Raw genomic sequence first — 23,057 nt, forward strand, 5'->3', positions numbered from 1 at the left:
TAACCAATGCACAGAACTTTGACCTCAGCTTTTGCATATTGTCCAACTGCTGCCATTGAATTCACAGAAAGTAACAGTAGAGCCCGTCTCCACAGTATAGGGCAATGGAGCACGCCATGAGAATCAGCAATCCACTCTGCTCGCCATTATTTACTTATCTGAACCTGAGGTTCTGCAGAGCTGATTCATGGTCCCCTGACACCCCGGTTCCTGGTCAAAGAGCTGGTTTGTTCATTGTGCAAGATTACTTGCCAGGTGCACATAAAATTACAGCAGGGTAAGGGCTTCCTCCGGTTGATATTATAAAGTTGTGATGTCATCGGGAGACACAGCAGCCATGTTTGTCACTTTTTTTGTATTAAAACCGTCACAAAACAGCGCTGCAAATATCTCAAGCACTGGGGTTCTATGAGGCCTGGGGACAACAGATCAGCTCAGAGGGCCTCTCTACCAACCTCGGTTCATGTCAGCTTGGGGATAGGCTGATTCACATTTTAAGGTTGATCCAATGTTTTGGCTTAAATGTCGATTCTAAGTAATCAGACATTTTAATAAAGGAGTTTTGATGCCAATATTTCACATACTTTATATTCCACTCATGGAAGGTATATCTACGCTCTCGCTTTGACTGCATTAAATCTAACTAATCGAGAAACATTTTCTCATGAATGATACATTGAAATAAAGGAAACCTGATTATCTCTTGTTTACATTTGATGCATATTTATTGTACACATTACTGTATATACCACATGAGTCCCATAAAGTGTATATGTTGCCTTCGTTGTCATTTTCATCATATTCTAAAGTTTTAGTCTTTACCCTTTGTATAACTTTAGGATAACTTCTAAATGTGCTGCCACAGTACAGAGAAAGTGCAGAAGAAACCTACAAAGCCTTCAAAAGCTCTGTATACTATAACTTTATCTATGAAAAACTTGAATGTTGGGCTGCTAAAAGGCATCATAGCCTACATCGAATCTCCACATATAGGCGGCCCTCGGTTATCCGATGAAATCCGTTCCACAAACTGCCGGCGGATAGTGAAAACATCAGAACGAGAATCCCATGTTAATTAGCGGTGGCGAGCATCGGATAATCCGTTCCGACGTTGAATAATGCATTCCGCTGAATGCACTGTGATCCGTCAAATAATCCGTTCGTCATAAAACGAAACTACGGACAGCAAGGACCATCTGTATTAATAAATCTGCAGAGAAACGTACAATGGTACCTGCAAAAAAATCTCATGGCATAGCTCACTCCGATCTAAGCAATAAGCATAACTTAGCTACAGAGTAAATTGACTAATTTTACTGATGAATATTTCCACAGCCACAACTTCTCTAGTGTACAGAATATGAAGAGAGAGAATCTCGTAGTGGTAACATTGTAAGATACAGTAGTTGAGGGTTTGAACCAATACTTTAAAACTACTATCTATTGTCACTAGTGAGTTAAAATGTGACTCCTCTCCTTTCCCCCTGCATATTCCTACTTGAATGCTTGATCAATTGCATTTTGTCTGTTTCAGTTGCACAAAGAGGCAAAACCATGTTACTGTACTGTACATAAAAAAAATGTCAGACTTTGAAAATGTAATTACCTGAATCTTTACTGAATTGGGAAATCAATTTGCTTTTTCTAATTCAGTTGACAATTTAAAACAATTGGTTTAAACTCGGACGTGCTGCATAACAAGCACAATGACACAAAAGTGAGAATGGTGAAAAAAGATTAGTTAAATCGAAACAAGTTAATATTACAGTATGTCATTTATTGATTTCATTTATATTATGTTAGAGAAAAAATACATTGTACTAGAGATTAGAAGAATTGAATGCTTGTTAGAGACAATGAAAGGTAGGATGTTCTTGCCTTATAAGAACTATATAAAAAAATATCTTTCAGAAAATCAATGACACTTGAGAGGTCTTATATTTCTTTCTTTATTTAGCTGCGTGTTCCATGTGCAATATTCATGGAGAAAAAGGCAGAGAGATATCTTTATCACAGTATGTTGGAAGTGAGCACGTAGTGGTGTTTGCAATGCAGAGCTGCTGACAGAGGAGGAGATGATACAGAGACTGGACTACTATCATGGGCCCAGAGGCTTTGAGGGGCCCAGTCCACTGCTACCAGAAGTTTGACATGGGACAGTTGGTTACAACTTCTGCAATTGGCCTTCCGGCTGTGCCCCCTTATGCTGCTGGGTCCATGCTCCCCTCCCCCACCAGCCTTACAGGTAGTGAGGGAAAGCTCCCCATACCCCACCCTATTACCATAATCAGAACATAAACCAATTTTAGCTAAATGTGCCTGTAGCCGTGACCCCCGATTCACCCTGAGTAATGAGAGATTGCGCTTGCAAGGAGTAGTTGCGAAAGCCCGCGAAGGAGGAGGATACATATTGGCGGGAAAGGAGCAGTCCCTTGACCCAGCAGCCCCGCGGGGAGGGTCAGGTGAGCACGTTTAGCCTATGGGGGGAGGAGTTTCCAGAGATATAGGCAGTGGTGGCGCGCATGTGGGATGAGATCGTGGCGAGTAAGAGACGGAGATACTGCGCTGGAAGGTGATACCCCCAGGCGCAGGCAAGGTGCCCCCGGCCCAGTTAGCCCTGAGTCACCGTAGAGACAAGCTGAGCTAGGGACACCCTTAGTAAGGGCCTTACCCCTCCCAAACAATTGCTGTGTTCAGGACTACCCTGTCGAGGAGAAGCGCCCTTATCGCAGCGGGTGATCCTCATAGACTCTTTTTGAAGAACCATGGCAGTTCCGAGCACCGGAGTGCTCGGCAGGTATTTCATCATGTGCACCAACTTTACCCGTTGAATCACCTAAGACCTAGTGGCTGCGCAGTCAGCCCTACACATACACACGGCCGTTGGGAGCGCGAGAACTGATTAACGTATTTGGACACGGGGTGGGAACACCCGGTGGCGGGTTTGGGGAGAAAGTACTGTTTGGCGCCCGCTGAGGCGCAAGTTATTGTTGGCGTCCGCCGAGACGCAATAATGTGTACGTCCTCCGTGGCGTGTTAAATGTTGTGTACCAGCATGCTGGAATGTCATGGCATGTACTGTATCGAAAGGTTGATTTATCAGTAAACAAGATTGGGTTTATAACATGATTGTGTGAGAGAAATTCTTGTATAGAGGTCCTGCGAAGACCAACTCCCCCTTTGGTGGGATCTGTCGCAGGTGGAGGCGCTGCACCGAACCTAAATATATATGTATTGTATGCACCCCGGGCTCTCCGTGGCAGGGGCTCAGGCCCTGTGAGTCAGCAGGTAACACAGCACAGAGTAACCGCTTGCCAAGTGATAGGAAGCAGGGTTACATGCCCATACAATTCAGCCTAGTAACATAGGCACTACTTGAAAATGTGAAAACTTTACAATATACTGTAGTTTGTAAGAGATATTTCCTAAGAACAAAATAATTGTAATATTTTTATGTTTCTTGTGCACGCCCTTGTTTTAATTCCAGGTTACATATGGCATTTCTCAGTTACTGTGCTTACTATATGTATGTTATTTGATATATTCATGCATTTTTGTAGTCTTGTTCCTGATATTATCTTATTTGTTCAACAGGGTGGCCTAAGTGCCCAAGCTTTTGTTCGAATTGAAATCGAAGACATAAATGATAATGCCCCTACGTTTGATCCTACATCCTATGTGACAAGTATTAGCAGCCACACACAACCAGGAACAGAGATCCTTAATGTCATGGCCACTGATATAGATGATGGGATCTTTGGCGAAGTGACCTATGAACTTATTCCAGGAGACTTCTCTGCTCTGTTTACCATCGACTCATCAACAGGTACCGTTCTTGTGTATATTTTATTATCTGTTTTACACTTTTTTTCTTATACTTCAAATATATGATGCGTAATCCTATAAGTACATGCTGTGTTCCTTGCATGATTAGTACTGAATCTGATCGTATCTAATTTGTGTTTCAAATATTACAGAACACATGTATTGAAATGTGGACTGTATACAATTGTGCTTTGCATGAGTATTAAGGCATTTATAGCTTGGTGGTTGTGGGAGTTGATGCAGATGAAACTTCTAGTTTTGTAAGAAATCCAGATCTAAACTTTTCCTCAAAGTTTGAGGAAAGTATGTGCAGTAATTTCTGAGATTTGTTTATATAAATCTTCTAGATTTTGTTATCGTTGATAGAAAGATGGTTCAACATAGGCCCTTATTCTGTAAGGTGTGATTGCGCACATGACATGCTATCACATGAAAAGTCCCAATAGCACGCCAGCTGCACTATAACACCTTACAGAATACGGACCATAATGTTTTTGAATATGGCAATATGAAGCAAGTGGCCAGAGAGAATATTTTATTTTAATGTACTGTACAATGTGTGGGGTATATACTAAGTGATGTCCAGGAAGGCAGGTGGGGTTCCCGTTAGCCATTCCCGTTCCTATATAATTCATGTCTAAACAAGGGGAGGAGCTCCAGCAACCCAACCTAAAGAGATCCCAAGAACAAGACCCCAGCGAATATTTGGAAGGCAATACGGGACACACTTTAGTAAATGGGAATATAAAAATAACATTCCCAGGAAGGGTGACCAAGGGAAAGGGGAAAGGATAATAAAATGGAATAAAACAATAACAATTTAAAGGCACAAAAGTATAAAAACAAAACTACGCTGCTGATTCCTGGGACTCTTACAGGAAATAATGAGCACAAATAAATACCTTACAGTATTTCAAATAACGGATGGTCCTCCCTTACTATTACAAAACGTGTTTTAAAAGCCTTATTTACGCTAAATACTGTAGTTCACAGTCAGTTTTATTGTATCGGGCAACCTTTTATTTATTTTTAAAGATTTTGATCTTCTTTTTGGCCAGTCCCTGCCTTAAAAGTTCCTCAGTACAAAGTCATGTATGAATTTGAGTCTTCTGTGTGAGACTGGGGCCCTTATTCTGTCAGGTGTGATAAGCACAGATGACGTGATTTCACAGGAAAAGCCCCACAAAACTCAATGGGGATTTTCATGCGATAGGATGTTATCTGCGCTTTTTACAATTTACAGAATAAATTCCTGTTTATTCTGATGACTGGATGCAGCATTTACAGTAGTTGGCATGCATTCGTGGGACGTGTAGTGCACATCATTTACAACCTGAAAGTTTCAGGGGGGTTCTGCTCCTTCGGTGGAGTACTGGTTCTGGTTAAAGCACATTACATGTGTTTTTTTTACATACTATAGGTTGGAAGCAGGGGGTCTCCGGAGCTCAACTGTGTTAATTTCAGCTCCGGGAACCCCCTGCTTCCTGAGATACATACCTCTGTGGTTGCTGCTGGTATCTCTGCTCTGTGTAAATGTCCCGCGTCACATGGGCCAAAAGGAGCCACAAAGTATGATGTCATAACGTCGTTTTGGCCCACAGGACGGGGGACATTTAGGCTGCCATTATATTAGGCCCAACTAGCCCAACTTTAGCTGTTACTGGCACCCACGTCCGAGGTAAGTATCTCGGGAAGCAGGCGGTCCCTGGATGAAATTAATGCAATCCGCTCCAGAAACCCCCTGCTTCAAACTTATTTAAACACATGTCCTTGTCTTGGTTCAGTAAATGTGGCCCAGGTTCACCAAATATTAACTTACCCCTTGTTTCTCTGCAGGACCTTATTGTATGTTCTATGCTGCCTGTCCCTCGGTTTCCTAGTTTTACTCTACTGCACCCTAAGCTTAATACCACTTACCTCCACTTAATTCTACTTTTTTCTCTTCCTTTTTGTTTAGGTAATCACTCCCCTGTTAACTCTTTTCTGTCTATCTATCTTCTTCCTACTCTGTCTCCTAATTATTATTCCTTAACTGTCTCTTCCTGCCACACAATAATATTCCCTATTATTGTCCCTACCTGATAGTCCCTCTTTTAAATTACAAGTGCATTGTTGTTCTTCTTGGCAGCCATACACATCTCTCTTTATGAAAAAAATAGTGGCATCGGGTTTCTGCAGCTGGCAAACATGTGACCTCCTGTTTCTCCTCCTGCCACAATTACCCATCCAGTGCGCCTGCCAATTGGCAGGGGGAGGGGAAAAGGGCATGAGGTGTATCAGGGCATGACATCATTTTCTAACAAACGTTTTTCTAGTTGCTTTACCGCTATAGTTTGTACATGGGAAGAACTTTTTTTACTTGACAGTGTGTCTCACACCACGTACCACCTATTATGGTGTACAAATAACTCTCAAGATGGAATCCCATATTATTATATAGTTCCTTACTAACTTTAATGTAATTTATATTAAATAAATAGGTTTGGTATTTCTGTATATATAATTTAACAGCATTCTTCATTAAGCTATTTCTGAACCGCTGTAATTTGAAATTTGCCTCTTTCTACTTACTGCTAATCTGTGGTTTAGTGATGTAGAATAATTTGTGATAAAGCTGGCAGAGGTTAATTTGGGCAGTAACACAAAAAATCTACAACAAAACTGGTAATTTTCTGTGTGTCATGATACTTCTTTAACAGAGACTTTTTATAATGAATGACCATATCTTTTTATGTTAACATCTAGGCCCGGATACATCAAGCTGCGGTAACCTAAGAATGCAGTATTATTGCCCCCAAAATGAATTTATTTCGCAATATATCAACGTTAAGCACTTTTTATTGGATCTGTTACAAATATCGGTCCCGGTAAAAATAGTCATAATACTGCATTTTTTTGTCAAAATAGTAAATCCTATGAATTCCAATATTTATTAGAACGGGGTTAATAGTAGAAATAATGCAAATATTTTATCATGTATTCAAGGCTTGCCATGTAATGCTTTACTGTAATCACTAAGGTGACCAAGGGGTTAACCCTCCCCCTGCCACACTCCCAACCCCCTCCCCCCAGGAGGCCTAACCACCCTCCCTGGGGCAACTAATCCCTTCACCCAGAACTCCTACTGCTACCACCTGAAACAAACTTACCCCCCCTCTAGATTGATGCCCAATATCCCTATTAGCCAAGTGTGGCCAATAGTGGTTTTGGACATTTACTAAAAACAATACACATGCATAAAAACAATAGTCGGAACATTCAAAATGCATTTAAATTACATTTTATCTTTAAAACCATTGATTGTCACTGTGGCTACCTTGGCCTTTTCAATTGGGGTCCTAGATAGCCACATTGGCAATCAATGATAAACTAAAGCCTAATTTAAAAAAATGATACATTTACAATATTAGCATATATTACTTACCTCCCTTCATTACCATAGTGCCTAGTAGAGTATTGCTTTACTAAATGCTATGGTCATGAAGTTGTTAACCCCTACTGCCACCTCCCCCTCTCCCCCCAGGTAGGTCTAATCACCCTCCACGGGGTAATTTTAAAGGGAAGAAGAAAAATGTCACTGTAGACTGCTCTTCAATCAACGGAGTATCCATTGTTTTGGGTCATGTTGAGGATCCATCAACCTTCACCCAGTATGCCATCACATTGGAAGAAGGCCATTGAGCTTGGATCTATTTAATCTGTTTTAACATTTTTGCTTACTTTTGTTGCCACTGGGCATGGATTTGAGCAGCAATTTAAAAAGACGGGATATTTAATACAATTTCAGGCCACTGGAACAACTAGAAATGGAATGGTCCCGGCTAAACCTGGATGTCTGGTCACCCTATACTTACTGTATTTCTGCACATGAAATCCTATGAGTGCTCCACTGTCTCTCTCGTATTGGTTAAACTTGGAACCTTCAGTTCATCACAGCAGCTTAAAGATGAATGACTGGTTTGATAAATCATTAGTGGGTTATAGTGAATTTATCACCACTGCATTGGTACTACACTGAAAAAGGTGCAGCTCCTATACTCATTTGCCACATGTTGGCGGGTCTGTATTATTAACACACAAACTCTCTTTATTTTATTTACTGAGAACAATATATGATTATATGCATTAGCAAAGTTTGCAGCGTGCACCAATTAGCATTTGTTCCTCTGCCATCATAGTCTAGTGCTGTGACTCAGATGATGAGCTGCAGTGGCTAAGAAAGAACACATTATGCATACCAATGTCATCCTAGAAACACCTTTATTGTAACAAATGTGGCCTGCAAGCAAATCACTTTGCAGGAATTTAAAAATGTCTGTTCACTAACATGACTAATGTCATTGTATTCAGCTGAACTATTAACTTTTTCTTAATAAAAATGTTGTATGTTTTTCTCTCAAAATTAAAATTTTAAGCTTATTTGGAGCTTAATTTATGAAATTACCTGAGCGCTCCGTCTGAACAGCTACCTGTAAACAGTATAGTAGCTAAAACTGCACAGTCTTTCTTTAGCAAAATGTAAGATATGCAAAATATACATACTGTATACTGACATGTTTTTTTTGTAATATGCAGTATGACTCTATTAACAGCCTCTCTTTCTTTTTTTTATATATATATATATATATATATATATATATATATATATATATATATATATATATAAAATATATATATATATATATAATGCTGGAGGGATGATGGAGGGACGAGGGACAGTGGGGTGACCGGTATCTATTTTACCAGGGTGCAAGTGACCCATTTACCTCCCAAGACACACATAGATAGATACCTGTGAACAAAACAGAACACACATGAGATATATTTGTGACGTTGCATGTTTTTTGATTAATTTGTGTTTTCATTAAAATGTACTTATTGGTTGCATACTAGTGATTTCTATTTTTCCATTTAGGGAGTGCTGGACTATTTCAATATTGTATAACAGGAGGAAAGATAGCTATAAAGAGACATAATCTGTTACACTCTCCACAGGGTGAAATTCCCAATGCCCTCGCTTGGGGCCAAATTAGTTGCACCAACCGTCAGTCAAGAACCTGCAAAATTAAAAAAAAAGCAGGTTACACATAAGAGGGTACACATAACCAGTGTTCGACAAATCACCCAAAAATCTACTCGCCCAACCAAAAAATCTACTCGCCACCTAGTCCCGCCCCCAACCCCGCCCCAACCCCACCCCAACTCCGCCCCCAACTCCGCCCCTAGTCCCGCCCCCAACCCCGCTTTAAAATAAAATATATAAATAAAATACATTTAATAAATTCCTGGTCAGAACATTCGTTTTTGACATAAATGTATTTATTGTATTACATTATACTACAATTAGTCCTTGTTACGTGTGTGTGTGTGTGTGTGTGTGTAAATGTCGATCTAGAAATAAAAGCCAGATGTGAATGACTAGTTTCCTGAACCCCTTAACCAGTGTCTGGATGTCCTCGCTTCACAATATCTAAAGCAGCAATCCCGCCTGTGATCTTACCTAATCCGCAGTCCCTCAATGTCCAGGTACCCTCATTCCCGCAATGTTATACATTGGAGGGGATGTGTTCCCTACCTGTCTTCTGGGTTAGGGGGGGTTCCGATGTCTCCCGTGTGAAGCTTGAGTCAGATCTGGAAGAAAGCAGTATAGGTTATTTCGGTGTAGTATAGGGCAGTTAAGATATATAGGGTAAATAAGAGATCCAGAGTGTGAGAGAGTGTGGGTGACAGAGAGAGAGAGAGAGAGAGTGGGGGTGAGAGAGAGAGTGTGCGGTGAGAGAGAGAGTGTGGGGGAGAGAGAGTGTGGGGGTGAGAGAGAGAGTGTGGGGGTGAGAGAGAGAGTGTGGGGGAGAGAGAGAGAGTGTGGGGGAGAGAGAGAGAGAGTGTGGTGGAGAGAGAGAATGTGGGGGAGAGAGAGAGAGAGAGAGAGGGAGAGTGTGGGGGGAGAGGGAGAGTGTGGGGGAGAGAGAGAGGGAGAGTGTGGGGGAGAGAGAGGGAGAGTGTGGGGGAGAGAGAGGGAGAGTGTGGGGGAGAGAGAGAGGGCGAGAGAGAGGGCGAGAGAGAGGTGAGAGGCAGAGGGCGAGAGGCAGAGGGCGGGGTGATTGGGCGACACTTCTGGTATCCCACACACAGAGACACACTCACACACAGAGAGACACTCACACACACACACACAGAGACACACTCACACACACACAGAGACACACTCACACACACACAGAGACACACACAGAGACACACTCACACACACAGAGAGACACACTCACACACACACAGAGACACACACACACACACACACACACACAGAGACACACTCACACACACACAGAGACACACACAGAGACACACTCACACACACAGAGACACACTCACACACACAGAGAGACACACTCACACACACAGAGACACACTCACACACACACACACACAGACACTCACTCACACACACAGACACTCACACAGACACACACTCACTCACACAGACACACACTCACACACACACTCACACACACAGAGACACACTCACACACACACAGAGACACACTCACACACACAGACACACTCACACACACACAGACACACTCACACACACAGACACACTCACACACACTCACACACAGAGAGACACACTCACACACACACAGAGACACACTCACACTCACACACACTCTCTCACACACATGCACACACACACACACACACACACACACACACACACACACACACACACACACACACACACACACACACACACACACACACACACACACACACACACACACACACACACACACACAGACACTCACTCACACACACAGACACACACACACACAGACACACACACACAGACACACACACACAGACACACACACACACACACACACACAGAGACACAGACACAGAGACACACACACACAGAGACACGGTATTCATTGAAAGGAGGTCCCACCTGTGCAGCAGTTCGTCCAGCCAGGCGGGAGGTGCTGTTGGTCGTGCAGCCGGTGCGGTAGGTCGGGTGGGAGGTGCGTGACGCCGGGTGTGAGGTCGGGCGGGAGATGCGTGACGCCGGGAAGCCGGGTGTAAGGTCGGGCGGGAGATGCGGGCGGTGCTGGAGGTCATGCGGGCGGTGCTGGAGGTCATGCGGGCGGTGCTGGGGGTCATGCGGGCGGTGCTGGGGGTAGGGCGGGAGATGCGGCCAGTCGGGTGGGAGATGCGGGCGGGAGATGGAAAATGCGGTCAGACGGGCGGGAGATGGGGCACGCGGGGGCGGCAGATGGTACGTGCTGGCGCCAGGCTCCAATGGTGGCTCGGCTCTTGCGCCTCAGCTCCTTGACGCTGCGTGACGTCATGACGTCACGAGCGTCATGTTGGCATGGCAGCGCGGCGTCTGACGCCGCACGGCCATTGCAGTACTTGCAAGAAGTAGCCAAATAAAATGGGCTCACATAGTGCGAGCAGGGAAAATTACATGGGGAATTCCTAGAGTCGCAGAACTACTCGCCCGCGGCCTAAATGCTCTCGTCACGGGCGTGTAGTTATAATGAATTGTCGAACACTGCACATAACCATATATAATCAGTCACCCACTGGTGACAGCAACAGCATTTTCTGGCTCTTTTAACATACAGAGCAAGGGAAGGGCTACTTATAGTACTTGGGGTCAGTGACAGTGACCGAGACATAGGCAGTGTCATGCACAGGTGTGGCATAGGCTGGGCCGGTGGAGGGAACCTAACCAAGTCCATGGCCTGTTCATATAAAACTGGCTTACCACGACCTTGTGGAAGTAACGGCAGGGTGGCTTCTGGAACATGATGACCCCAGCCATGGCCCGAGCCACAAATTGAGGAACATTAGGCGACCAGAGTCCCGTAGTTGCCACCGGCGGCTCAGTAAAAGCACCTGGTTCCTCGGACGCCATCTTAGTGACGTCACATGGATGAGCGGGTCTCGCAAGACCACTGGAGCAGCTCAAGCTCGGCGCCAATGATAACGTCACTTCCGGTGAGACCGGAAGTTCATCACCGAGTAGCGCACTGGACAGGGCCGCACCCGGCGCCTCATCCGAGTATGCCGCTACCGGACCCTGTAAGACGGATGGAGCGGGAACCTCACCAGTGATCAGGTAGGCGATGTCCCTGGATTCCTCCGCAGGCAGGTCTGGAACAGCGGCGATGTCATCTGAGGTCACGGATGTTCCGGAACCTCTGCAGCCTCGGGGATGGATGCAGTTGAGCTAGAACTATGCTCTGGACGGCAGGTAAGATGTGGGCTCTTCTCCAGAGTTTCCGTCCAGTTGGAGTCATCTGGAACAGCCACGGGTGGTGACACCTCCGCCAGGACGCGATGCCAGGGCGAGTCTATCACACGGATGACCAGACATATGGAGCTACCTCAGTCTGCGGTCACCAGCGGACTCACACCGACACCCCTGGGGCAGTCCACTCACCCTCCGCAGACATGAATCTCAGTCGTGGGACTGTCGGCACCATCACAGCAGGCTGGAATGGTAGATGTGGGGCACACAGGCCCACAGAAGGGTCCGTGGAGGTAGCGTTAAGTGACACCAGACCACTGGCATCTCTAGACAGATCCATAAGGGCCCACGGGTCCACAGCATCCGTGGTAGTGTAGTTAGGCAGGGCCACCCCAGTTGGTGTGGGGCTCTAGATGTAGGCGCGTTTGCCTCAGCAGACACTCACTGTTGCTCAGCTCCAATGTGAATGAAACACTGGAGACACCATTGCAGACTCCTCCCAGCAGGAACATAGTCTCTTATAGGACAGTCACTCTTTGCTCCTCCCCTGGGTGGAATTAGGAGTAGGGCGGGTGCGGTTTGGAAGGCTGAGCTGACTCAGGATGAGCCAGTCACTTTGCTGGGCAGTGCCAACTTGTGTTTGCAAAGTTTTGCAAAAGCACACTGCAGCCCATGCGGTTCCCTTTCTTTGGCGGGAGCGCCATTTTAGAAACAGCACACGGCCACCACGTAGTGGCAGCCATTTTAGATCTCCTTCAGGACCCTTTTGAAAGGTACAGAGTCTGCCAGGTGCCCATTCTTCACATACACTGCACAGCTTGGCCTTTACAGCAGATTTTCAATTGGGGTAACCACTCTCCCAGGATAACTTTCCTACTGGGAGACCCCAATATTGAACATCTTGATGAGAAAAAGAAAATAGGGGGTCACGCTACTGACAAGCACCTACATCCGATACGACTCCCCCACGGTACAGAACAGTTGTGCCATTTTGCACACGGGTACCCATGGTTCTTCAGCATTTACAGCAAGTTCCCTGGCCCCAGCTTTCAACTACTCTTGGTGGTTGAGATGTAGAGTAACAGCACTCTCCGGCATCATCCCATCGGGGGTTCACCTCTATGATGAGTGGAACACATCTGGTCATACTACCAGTACACTGATCGTGGTGTACCTCTCCCTCAGCACAGTACACACAGTACCTTGTGCTAGTTGAGGAATGGGTGCCTAGGGTCATATTTCAGATAATCCTTTCACAGGAACGAACTGTAAGGTTCCTACTCTCCATGGTGCAGCCTCAGGGAGAAAGTCCTTCTTTTAATTGTAGTGGTTACCCAAGGATCCCTGGAAACATCCCATCAGGGGCCCTAGCCCCTTTTTCTCTTTCCTATTTACCCTTGCACTGCAGTGTTGCTGCTGCTGTTTTAAAGTCCCTTTTTATCTTGCTGCATTGCTGTATAGTTTGGTCCCAACTGCATTGTCCGGCTGCCGGACCCCCCCCCCCCCCCAAAGCCACCGGAGCTGGGACACTTGTTCTGGCTCTTCCCCCCTGTCGGTGGCCCTGCAGGCGATTGCCAATCACACATGCTCGGACAGCAATTGCCGATCACGTATCACCGGCCATTGATTGCCGATCGCCAATGCGTGCCCAGTGCCGCCCGCGAGCAGTAATTTAAAAATACGGGACATTTAATACAATTTCAGGCCACTGGAACAAACAACTAGAAATGGAACGGTCCCGGCTAAACCTGGACGTCTGGTCACCCTATACTTACTGTATTTCTGCACATGAAATCCTATGAGTGCTCCACTGTCTCTCTCGTATTGGTTAAACTTGGAACCTTCAGCTCATCACAGCAGCTTAAAGATGAATGACTGGTTTGATAAATCATTAGTGGGTTATAGGGAATTTATCACCACTGCATTGGTACTGCATTGAAAAGTGTACGGCTCCTATACTCATTTGCCACATGTTGGCGGGTCTGTATTATTAACACACAAACTCTCTTTATTTTATTTACTGAGAACAATATATGATTATATGCATTAGCAAAGTTTGCAGCGTGCACCAATTAGCATTTGTTCCTCTGCCATCATAGTCTAGTGCTGTGACTCAGATGATGAGCTGCAGTGGCTAAGAAAGAACACATTATGCATGCCAATGTCATTCTAGAAACACCTTCATTGTAACAAATGTGGCCTGCAAGCACATCACTTTGCAGGAATTTAAAAATGTCTGTTCACTAACATGACTAATGTCATTGTATTCAACTGAACTATTAACTTTTTCTTAATAAAAATGTTGTATGTTTTTCTCTCAAAATTTCTCTCAAAATTAAAATTAAAATTTTAAGCTTATTTGGAGCTTAAGTAATGAAATTACCTGAGCGCTCCGTCTGAACAGCTACCTGTAAACAGTATAGTAGCTAAAACTACACAGTCTTTCTTTAGCAAAATGTGATATGCAAAATATACATACGGTATACTGACATGTTTTTTTGTCAAATGTCAATATTACAAGTCTCTCTTTATTATATATATTTTTCAATGAGTCTGAACTGGATATATTCTACCTTTTTAATACCTGAAACCTGCCTATTTTTAGTTTTGCTATTGTTGCGCAACATTTTTGCTAATATGTTCTAATCTTAACTGTCCAATATCAAACGATACTTGCATGGAGAGAGAGAGAGAAGAGAGAGAGATGGATGACAGGGGGGACGGACGCTAGAGGGATGATGGAGGTAAGAGGGACAGTGGGGTGACCGGTATCTATTTTACCAGGGTGCAAGTGACTCTTTTACCTCCCAAAACACACATGGATAGATACCTGTGAACACAACAGAACACACATGAGATACCTGGGGTAAACTGTATGCTAATTTGGATCATTTGAACATACTTTGCATATTCAAAACAGCATATATCCCAGGTATCTCAGGGGAGTTCTGTTCACAGGTATCTCTCTACGTGTTTTATAACGCAGTGTTTGGATATGTATATACTGTACGTCACTTGGTGCTTTACAAAAAATAGACTACCTTCCTATCCTCCCTCCTTATACCCTGTCTTCTTATACTCTCCTCGTCCAATGTAGTGACATGTCCACATTAACATAGTTAAATAGTTACATACAGGATTAGATGAGGTTGACAAAAGACATACATACATCAAGTTCAACCTATGCTAAATTTAGACAACAGATATTTTTTCTTATATTTGAACTTACAAAATATTGATCCAGAAGAAGGCAAACAAAAACTCCAGTGAAATGTCTTGTAATGATATCTCATAAGGGAAAAAGTTAATTCCTTACAGATTCCAAATATTGGCAATCAGATTACTCCCTGGATCAACATCCTTCCTGTGTTTACTTATTTGGTATATCCCTGTATACCTTTCCTTTCTAAAAGATGTCCAAACATTTTTTGAAGATATTTCTTGTATCTGCAATCAAAGTCTCCATGGGTAAGGAATTCCTCATTTTAACTGCAGTTACTATAAAGAACCCTTTCCTTTGTTTGCTAATGAAATCTAATTTCCTCCAACCTTAAAGTATGACCTTGTGTTGTTTTTACTGCCCTTGGGATAGATAGATCTTTTGAAATCTTATAGTATTGTCCCCAAATATATTTGTATATAGTTATTATATCCCCTCTTACACACCTCTTTTCTAATGTAAACAAATCTAATTTAGCTAGCCTTCCTTAAAAATTAGATTATCTATTCCCTTTATGAATTTGGTAGCTCTTCTCTGTACTTTTTCTAGTTCCATTATGTCTTTTCTATGGAGCGTTGCCCAAAACTATACTCTATATTCAAGGTGTGGTCTTACTAATGCCTTATAGAGGGGCATAATTATGTTTAGGTCCCTTCCATCCATTCCCCGTTTAATGCAAGATAAGATCTTGTTTGCATTAGCAGCTACTGAATGAATTTGGGCACTATTGCTAAGCCTGCTGTCTACAGTACAAGCACTCCTAAATCCTTCTCCATCAAAGATTCTCCTAATTTATCCTCATATAATTTGTAAGTTGCCTGTTTATTCTTGTTTCCTAAATGTTTAATCATACATTTATCTATGTTAAACCGCATCTGCCATTTGCCTGCCCAAGTTTCCAGTCTATCCAAGTCATTCTGGAGAGAAATTACACCCTGGTCGGATTCTACTAGCTTAGACAATTTAGCGTCATCAGCAAAGATGGAAACGGTGCTCTCTATGCCAACCTCAAGATCATTAATAAACAAGTTAAAAGCAGGCGTCCTAGAACCGATTATTGAGGTACTCCACTCTCAACTTTAGCCCAACCGGAAAAATTTCCATTTAAGACAACTCTCTATCCTACAACCAGTTTTCAATCCAGGTGCAAATATTTTTACAGAATCAATTTTCTTTATTTAATAGACTAACTTCTTGTGTGGAACTGTATCAAAAAGCCTTTGCAAAATCTAAATAGACCACATCAACTGCATTACCCTGGTCTAAATTCCCACTTACCTCCTCAAAGAAACTAATAAGGTTAATTTGGCATGACCTATCCTTCATGAAGGAAGAAGCAGATATTCAGGCACACAGGCTCCATCAAAAGGTGATTTATTTTGCATGAAAACATCCAATGTTTCGACTGCCACGCAGTCTTTGTCAAGATGAGGGCTAAATAACAATAAAAAAAGTGCACTATAAATACTTAGGTACTCACCCATCTCGCCTCACTACAGCTGTCCAATGGTGCGAAGGTCAAGATCCCCGTAACATCACGGCGCAGACGAAGCCCCACGCATGCACAGCAAACGTCGGCTTATTGCCGGGATTGTGCGCATGCACACTGCACTTCTAAATCACCTTTTGATTGAGCCTGTGTGCCTGGATATCTGCTTCTTTCTTCATGACTTGCTGGGATACTACAGGATTCTCCCATTTCCATGAGCACCGGCAGTTTACCTTCAAGTTGATTATTGATGAGACGTGTGCCTGCAATACTCTTCATTCTACCCTATCCTTCATGAATCCATGCTGACTATTACTAATAATTTTGTTTTCCATTAGGTATTCCTGAATATTATCGCATACTAAACCTTAAATGTAGCTTCCTCACTATTGATGGGCTTACAGATCTGTAATTCCCCAGTTGTGATCTAGCTCCCTTATCAAATATAAGGCACCACATCTGTTTACGCCAATCTGGTACTGAGCATGTGGAAATTGAGTCATTGAATATTAAATGTAATGGTTTGGCTATTACTGAACTTTACTCCTTTAGAACTCTATGATGTATGCCACTGGGGCCAGGTGCCTTATTTACGTTCATTTTCTCAAGCCGACTTTGAACTTCTTCCTCAGTAAACCAATTGTTTGTTAATGCAGATGTTGTGGCTTCCTCCTGTGTCACTATTATTGCAATTGATTCTTCCTAGTGCTCTAAAAATCCCAACCCCTCCTTCATACACCACTTTCTTATCCATGCATTAACCTCCCTATTCTCCGATTGTCTTCCTCATCTAGCGCATGGCACTGGTAGTATTTCAGAAAATCCTACCTTGGAAGTCCTTGCCTTAAGCTTGCATCCTAAATCTCTGAAATAATTTTTTAGGACCCTCCATCTTTCTCTAACTTTGACATTTGTGCCAACGTGTACCAAGACCACCGGGTCAGTCCCAACCCCTCCAACAATCTGTCTACCTGCTCTGCAATGTGCCAAACTGTTCGGTTCATGCGGTCATGGCAACAGATTACCCTATCTACCGTCCTAATAATGGCATCCCCTACAACCACAATCTTTCTTGGTCTCTGAAAAACCTGAGTCCCCTCTGTGCTGGAGGATCTATTCCCCTGGCCGCTATAGGAAACAGTCTTCCTGGTTCTCATTCACAGTTCCACCCTCTGCTCCACTAGGCCCAGCCAGGGCCTGCTGCGTGAGTACTAAACTCCTTTCAAGATTGTCAATGTCCCTCCACTTGCTCATACTTACCCTAGCCTTATGCTTCCTGGAACAGCTGCTCCAAGTGCTCATACAGTACATGTGGCAAGATGTGCATTGAGTGGCATTCTCAATCCTGCTCATTGTTGCAACTATGAAGTATTAAGTGCTAACAAGTTACTGTACTTCAATATACTACACCTTGTTTCACCCCTTCCTTGTTCCAACTCCTTATATTTGATGCTCCACCTCCTCCTTTACTTCACTGGTTTTCTTATTTTACAGTTGCATTAGTTTCTGGCCTATGTTTATTTTAGTTTGAGCCTTTCCTTTTCTGGTTGGTCTCTTGGCCAACCAGATGTTGTATTAACTGATTTGCCGGCTTCGCCAGCCAATCACTGTAAGGCTTAAAATATTCTGGTTCTAACTCCATGCGTGATACAAATAGCAATTGAAATTAAACAGTAATTCAGTCACACAGATCAGGACATGCAAGGACATGCAGGAAACAGATCATGGCCATTTTTTTAATGCATATCTATTTATTGTATGGTACATTGCATCTTCTATTGCCGCTTTAAAGCTGCAGTTCAAGCTGCTGTTTCAATTTTTCCCCCCATTCAATATTTGCATCAATACAATCTGCACACTGACAAGTGATTAGCTAAGATGCCGATCGATCCGTTCTCCTGTAATCAATCGCTGAAGATTCGGTTTGGGGGTTCTTTAAATCAATGTTAAGGCTGTAGAAGACTACCCAAGATGCAGAGTTATGTGTGTTATCATGTGACCAGGCAGGCACTAGATACAATTGGTGCACTGCTAGAGAGAGGGTAGGGCCTAAGAGCCAGATGCTTTTGTTAGAATGGTTGGTAAGCCAGGTTGTGCTGAATTGCGGTGCTGAAATAGCGGTGTGTAATACGGCAGGCATACAGGTGGAGTGGGGTCCCTGCTGTGTTAATCCTACCTGTCTGTAAGAGACGCGCAGTAAGAGATAGGCTGAATCAGTCACTCTAACTGCGCGCCTCTAACAGGCGATCGTGGGGGTTTTATTTAATTTTAAACATTGGAGTAATGTAGCAAGGGGTCTCCGGAGCTGAACTGCATTGATTTTAGGTCCAGGGACCCCCATTCTTCACGAGATACAGGCCCCCTATGGGATGCCGGTATCCCCGCCATGTAAAAATCCTGTGGGTCATGTGACCGAGGGATTTTCACATTGAAAGAGATACCGGCACCCCGTAATGGGGCCTGTATCTCGGGAAGTAGAGGTGCCCCCGAGGCTGAAATCAATTTCGTTCAGCTCAGGAGACCCCCTGCACCCGCACACTAGTATCAAACACCACTCCCCCCCCCCCCACCCCAATAAAAATCATTACCTTAGAGCAGGGGTGGGGAACGTCAGGCCGAGGGCCGTATAAGGCCCCCGAAATCATTTGGTCTGGCCCTGCTAAGGCAACTGCTATAACCGGGATCACGCAAAAAAAAAATTTAAATGGCCGCCGCGTGCCCGATCGGAAGGAGGTGGTGTGAGACGCCGGCAGCCATACACGATCCCCAGCAGCCACTGTACTAGCCCCAGCAGCCACCGTACTTCCCCCCGCAGCAGTCCGAGCACTTCCCCAGCAGTTCCCCCCGCCCTACATGATCCCCCCAGCAGCAGCAGCAGCAGCAGCAACTACCAGAGGTTGGGAAAGGGGGGGGGATCTATGTGCCTGCATGCCTGCTGTGTGCCTGCCTGTGTGCCTGTCTGTGTCTGTATGGCCCGCAAACGATGTTATAAATATCCAAATGGCCCTTGGCAGAAAAAAGGTTTCCCACCCCTGCCTTAGAGGGTAGCTTCTAAGGTAATCAAGTTGCTTACATGTTATTTTTATTCATAGTGTGCATGAGCAGGGGGTCTCCTGAGCTGAACAAAGTTGATTTCAGCCTTGGAGCCCCCCCTACATCCCGAGTCACAGGTATCCCGAGTATGGGGTTCCGGTATCCCCGCCATGTTAAAATCCACGTGAGATCTAAACAAAGCAAAGGCATACCGGCACCCCATACCGGGGCCTGTATCTCAGGAAGTTGGGGGTTTCCGAGGCTGAAATCAACTTTGTTCAGCACAGGAGACCCCTGCTCACGCACACTATAAATAAAAATGAAATGTAAGCAGCTTCATTTCCTTAGCGGCTAACCGCTAAGGCAATGAAGGGGTTAAGGCAGGCTACCAGGTTTATTGGAGGCAGAGGGGGTGAGTGAAGGGGGTAATAGCCCCATGATGGTTGGTTAGGCCTCTTAGGTGGGCATTGTGTGTGGTTAACCCCTTCATTACCTTAGCAGTAGTAATGCTATGGTAATGAAAAGATTAACCCCTCCCACTACACACCAAGGTCTGACCACCCACCCTGTGGCAACTACCCTCTTCACTCAATCCCTCTACCCACAGTAAACATTAAAATACCTACTACCTACTGTATCAATACACAACCCACCCCCTTGTACTCCCAATAACCCCCTAACACATACAGTACAGTTATGGAAAAAAATACTATTATCCAGATATGGATAATAGTGCATTTGCCCATTTAAAATAAAATATACAGTAAATCAGCAGCATAAAGTAAATTAAAATGGCACTTTCCCCTGCCACGATGAAGGATGTCCTCATCCTCATGGCTGTCCTTGTCCTGCGTGGGCATCAACAGCACCAGCACAATAAAAGAAATTGACTGGCAAGGTGACACTCTGCCAGTGGGCATGAGATACCCCATTGCATGGCATAGTGGTATCTGCAGAAAATAAAAACATCCATTAAATAAAACCACACTGCAATTACAGAAAATAAAAATAGGTATTTTAATGTTTATTGTGGGTAGAGGGATTGAGTGAAGGGGGTAGTTGCCACAGGGTGGGTGGTCAGGTGTGTAGTGGGAGAGTTTAACCCTTTCATTATCATAGTGGTTACTACCGCTAAGGTAATGAAGGGGGTTAACCCCACCCAATGCACACCGAGAGTCCTAACCAACCATCCTGGGGCTATTACCCCCTTCACTCACCCCCTCTGCCACCAATAAACCTGGTAGCCTGCCTTAACCCCTTAATTGCCTTAGCGGTAAGGTAATGAAGCTGCTTACATTTTATTTTTATTTATAGTGTGCGTGAGCAGGGGGTCTCCTGAGCTGAACAAAGTTGATTTCAGCCTCGGGGCCACCCTACTTCCCCAGAAACTGACCCCGTATGGGGTGCTGGTATCTCATTCAATGTGAAAATCCCTCGGTCACGTGACCCACAGGATTTTTACATGGCAGGGATACCGGCACCCCATAACGGGGCCTGTAACTCGGGAAGTAGGGGGTCCCTGGACCTGAAATCAATGCGATTCTGCTCCGAACACCCCCTGCTACATTACTGTAAAGTTTCAAATTAAATAAAACAAAACCCCCGAGAGTGACTGATTCAGCCTATCTCTTACTGCGCGTCTATTACAGACAGACAGACCCGGTAGGATTAACATAGCAGGGACCCCTGCTGTGTTAATCCAATGGGCCATTAGTCTGCGGCAGCAAATTTTGGGAGAATCTCGGGCAAATCTCGAAATCCATTTCGAGAAAGGTTCAAATAACGTCCGCTGCATCTGTAAACTTATAGGGATCCACACTGTGAGTGATCATTTACATGTCATCACCCAGACTCTTTGGGTGCAGTGGAAGCACTGTAAGCTAAGCTCTAATGGGGAAATACAGGGTTGCAGGCTGTGTTCATATGCACAACTAAGCTATTATATACATATTGTTCTGCAACAGCCTGGATAGGGTTAACACACATCAAAATCAAAACCAAGAGTTAAAGCAGTAGGGGATTTTGTGGCTCAAACAATGAGAGAAGTTCATTTGTCCCTCTCTAAAACCAATCCACTACATGATAGCTCACACTGTTCTCCTAAAATTAATAGCATTCATCTCTGATTTATGCACCTGATTCCATTATTTATAGTAGTAGTGCTATGAGCTGAATGCTGTGCCTCCCGGGTGATTCTGAATGTCTGCTATCGGCCAGATTACTGCAGTTGTGAGTGGAATACTATTTCCAGAGTTACGATCGTCTGCCATGATAATTTTTTTGAGATGTGCATGAACTTTGAAAGGGCAGCATCAGAAGCAGCATTCAGTCTAGCAGCATTGTTCCCAAAGCTATGATTGAACAAAAAAACAAAGTACTTACAGGGAAGCATTAACTGCACTAAACACATCAATCTCGACACATAATTATATATTAATATATTTTTAACTTGAAATAATAAATGCATTCTATGTACTTCCATAAAGCCTGCCCTTAAGCAACATGTTATTACTTGCTCTTAGCTGGTTATAAATACATGTAGAGGATATGTATTGATATTTATCACTATTCTGTCTACAAGGCTGGTGCAACAGTTATACAAAAACAGTGCTTAAATCTGTTAAGAAAATGAAAGAAAACCTTTTTTTGACACCTAACCCCTTGAGTGATGCAAGCAACACACTCACACTGGCCCCTGTCAGATTCCTCTCTAGTGGGCTATGGACATGTGACTTATAATTAATTCATTAATTTATTTATAAAATGATTTACCAGGAAGTAATACATTGAGAGTTATCTTGTTTTCAAGTATGTCCTGGGCATAGAGTTATAATGACAAATACATGGTTACAAATACATTTTTACATTGAGTGAAATGGGTTATACAGTACATTACATACAAGACATTGTATGCACAGAATTGGGTGGCTGTATCCTCAAAGACACTGACAGCGCACAGCGTTTATGGGGAATGTTATGTTGATGTGCTGTAATATGAATGTAGTGATCCTTGGTTAAAGGTCACAAGGTTCCCAAGTATCTATATTTGTTATATAAAATCGGTTATATCACAAATGCCCTTGTAGTTATATCCCGTTGCCTGACCTCAAGCCACATGTGGCATAGCATGAAGAAATAAAGGACTTAGGCCCCCACCTCTGTAACAGGTATCAGTCTGGGGGCTAGAAATAAGAGTGGTTACAGATACATATGCTGTTGTTTTGGACCAGTAG

General features: G+C 43.8%; 1 protein-coding gene and 1 long non-coding RNA gene across 3 annotated transcripts in view; one reads left to right on the top strand and one right to left on the bottom strand.

The window, feature by feature from the left end:
- DCHS2 (dachsous cadherin-related 2) overlaps window positions 1-23,057 on the top strand; it is a 328,465-nt gene that overhangs the window by 185,065 nt on the left and 120,343 nt on the right. For both annotated transcript variants that reach the window (XM_075613040.1, XM_075613047.1), the window contains exon 3: window positions 3,595-3,826. In XM_075613040.1, coding sequence (XP_075469155.1) covers window positions 3,595-3,826 — 232 coding nt within the window. The remainder of the gene's footprint in view (window positions 1-3,594; window positions 3,827-23,057) is intronic.
- Window positions 8,541-11,127, bottom strand: LOC142502179 (uncharacterized). Its single transcript, XR_012803657.1, has 3 exons — window positions 10,775-11,127; window positions 9,401-9,456; window positions 8,541-8,882 (listed from the first exon to the last, which is right to left on the bottom strand). It is a non-coding gene; the product is annotated as an uncharacterized LOC142502179 (long non-coding RNA).

Source organism: Ascaphus truei, chromosome 1, assembly GCF_040206685.1.
Source record: "Ascaphus truei isolate aAscTru1 chromosome 1, aAscTru1.hap1, whole genome shotgun sequence".
Taxonomy (NCBI): domain Eukaryota; kingdom Metazoa; phylum Chordata; class Amphibia; order Anura; family Ascaphidae; genus Ascaphus; species Ascaphus truei.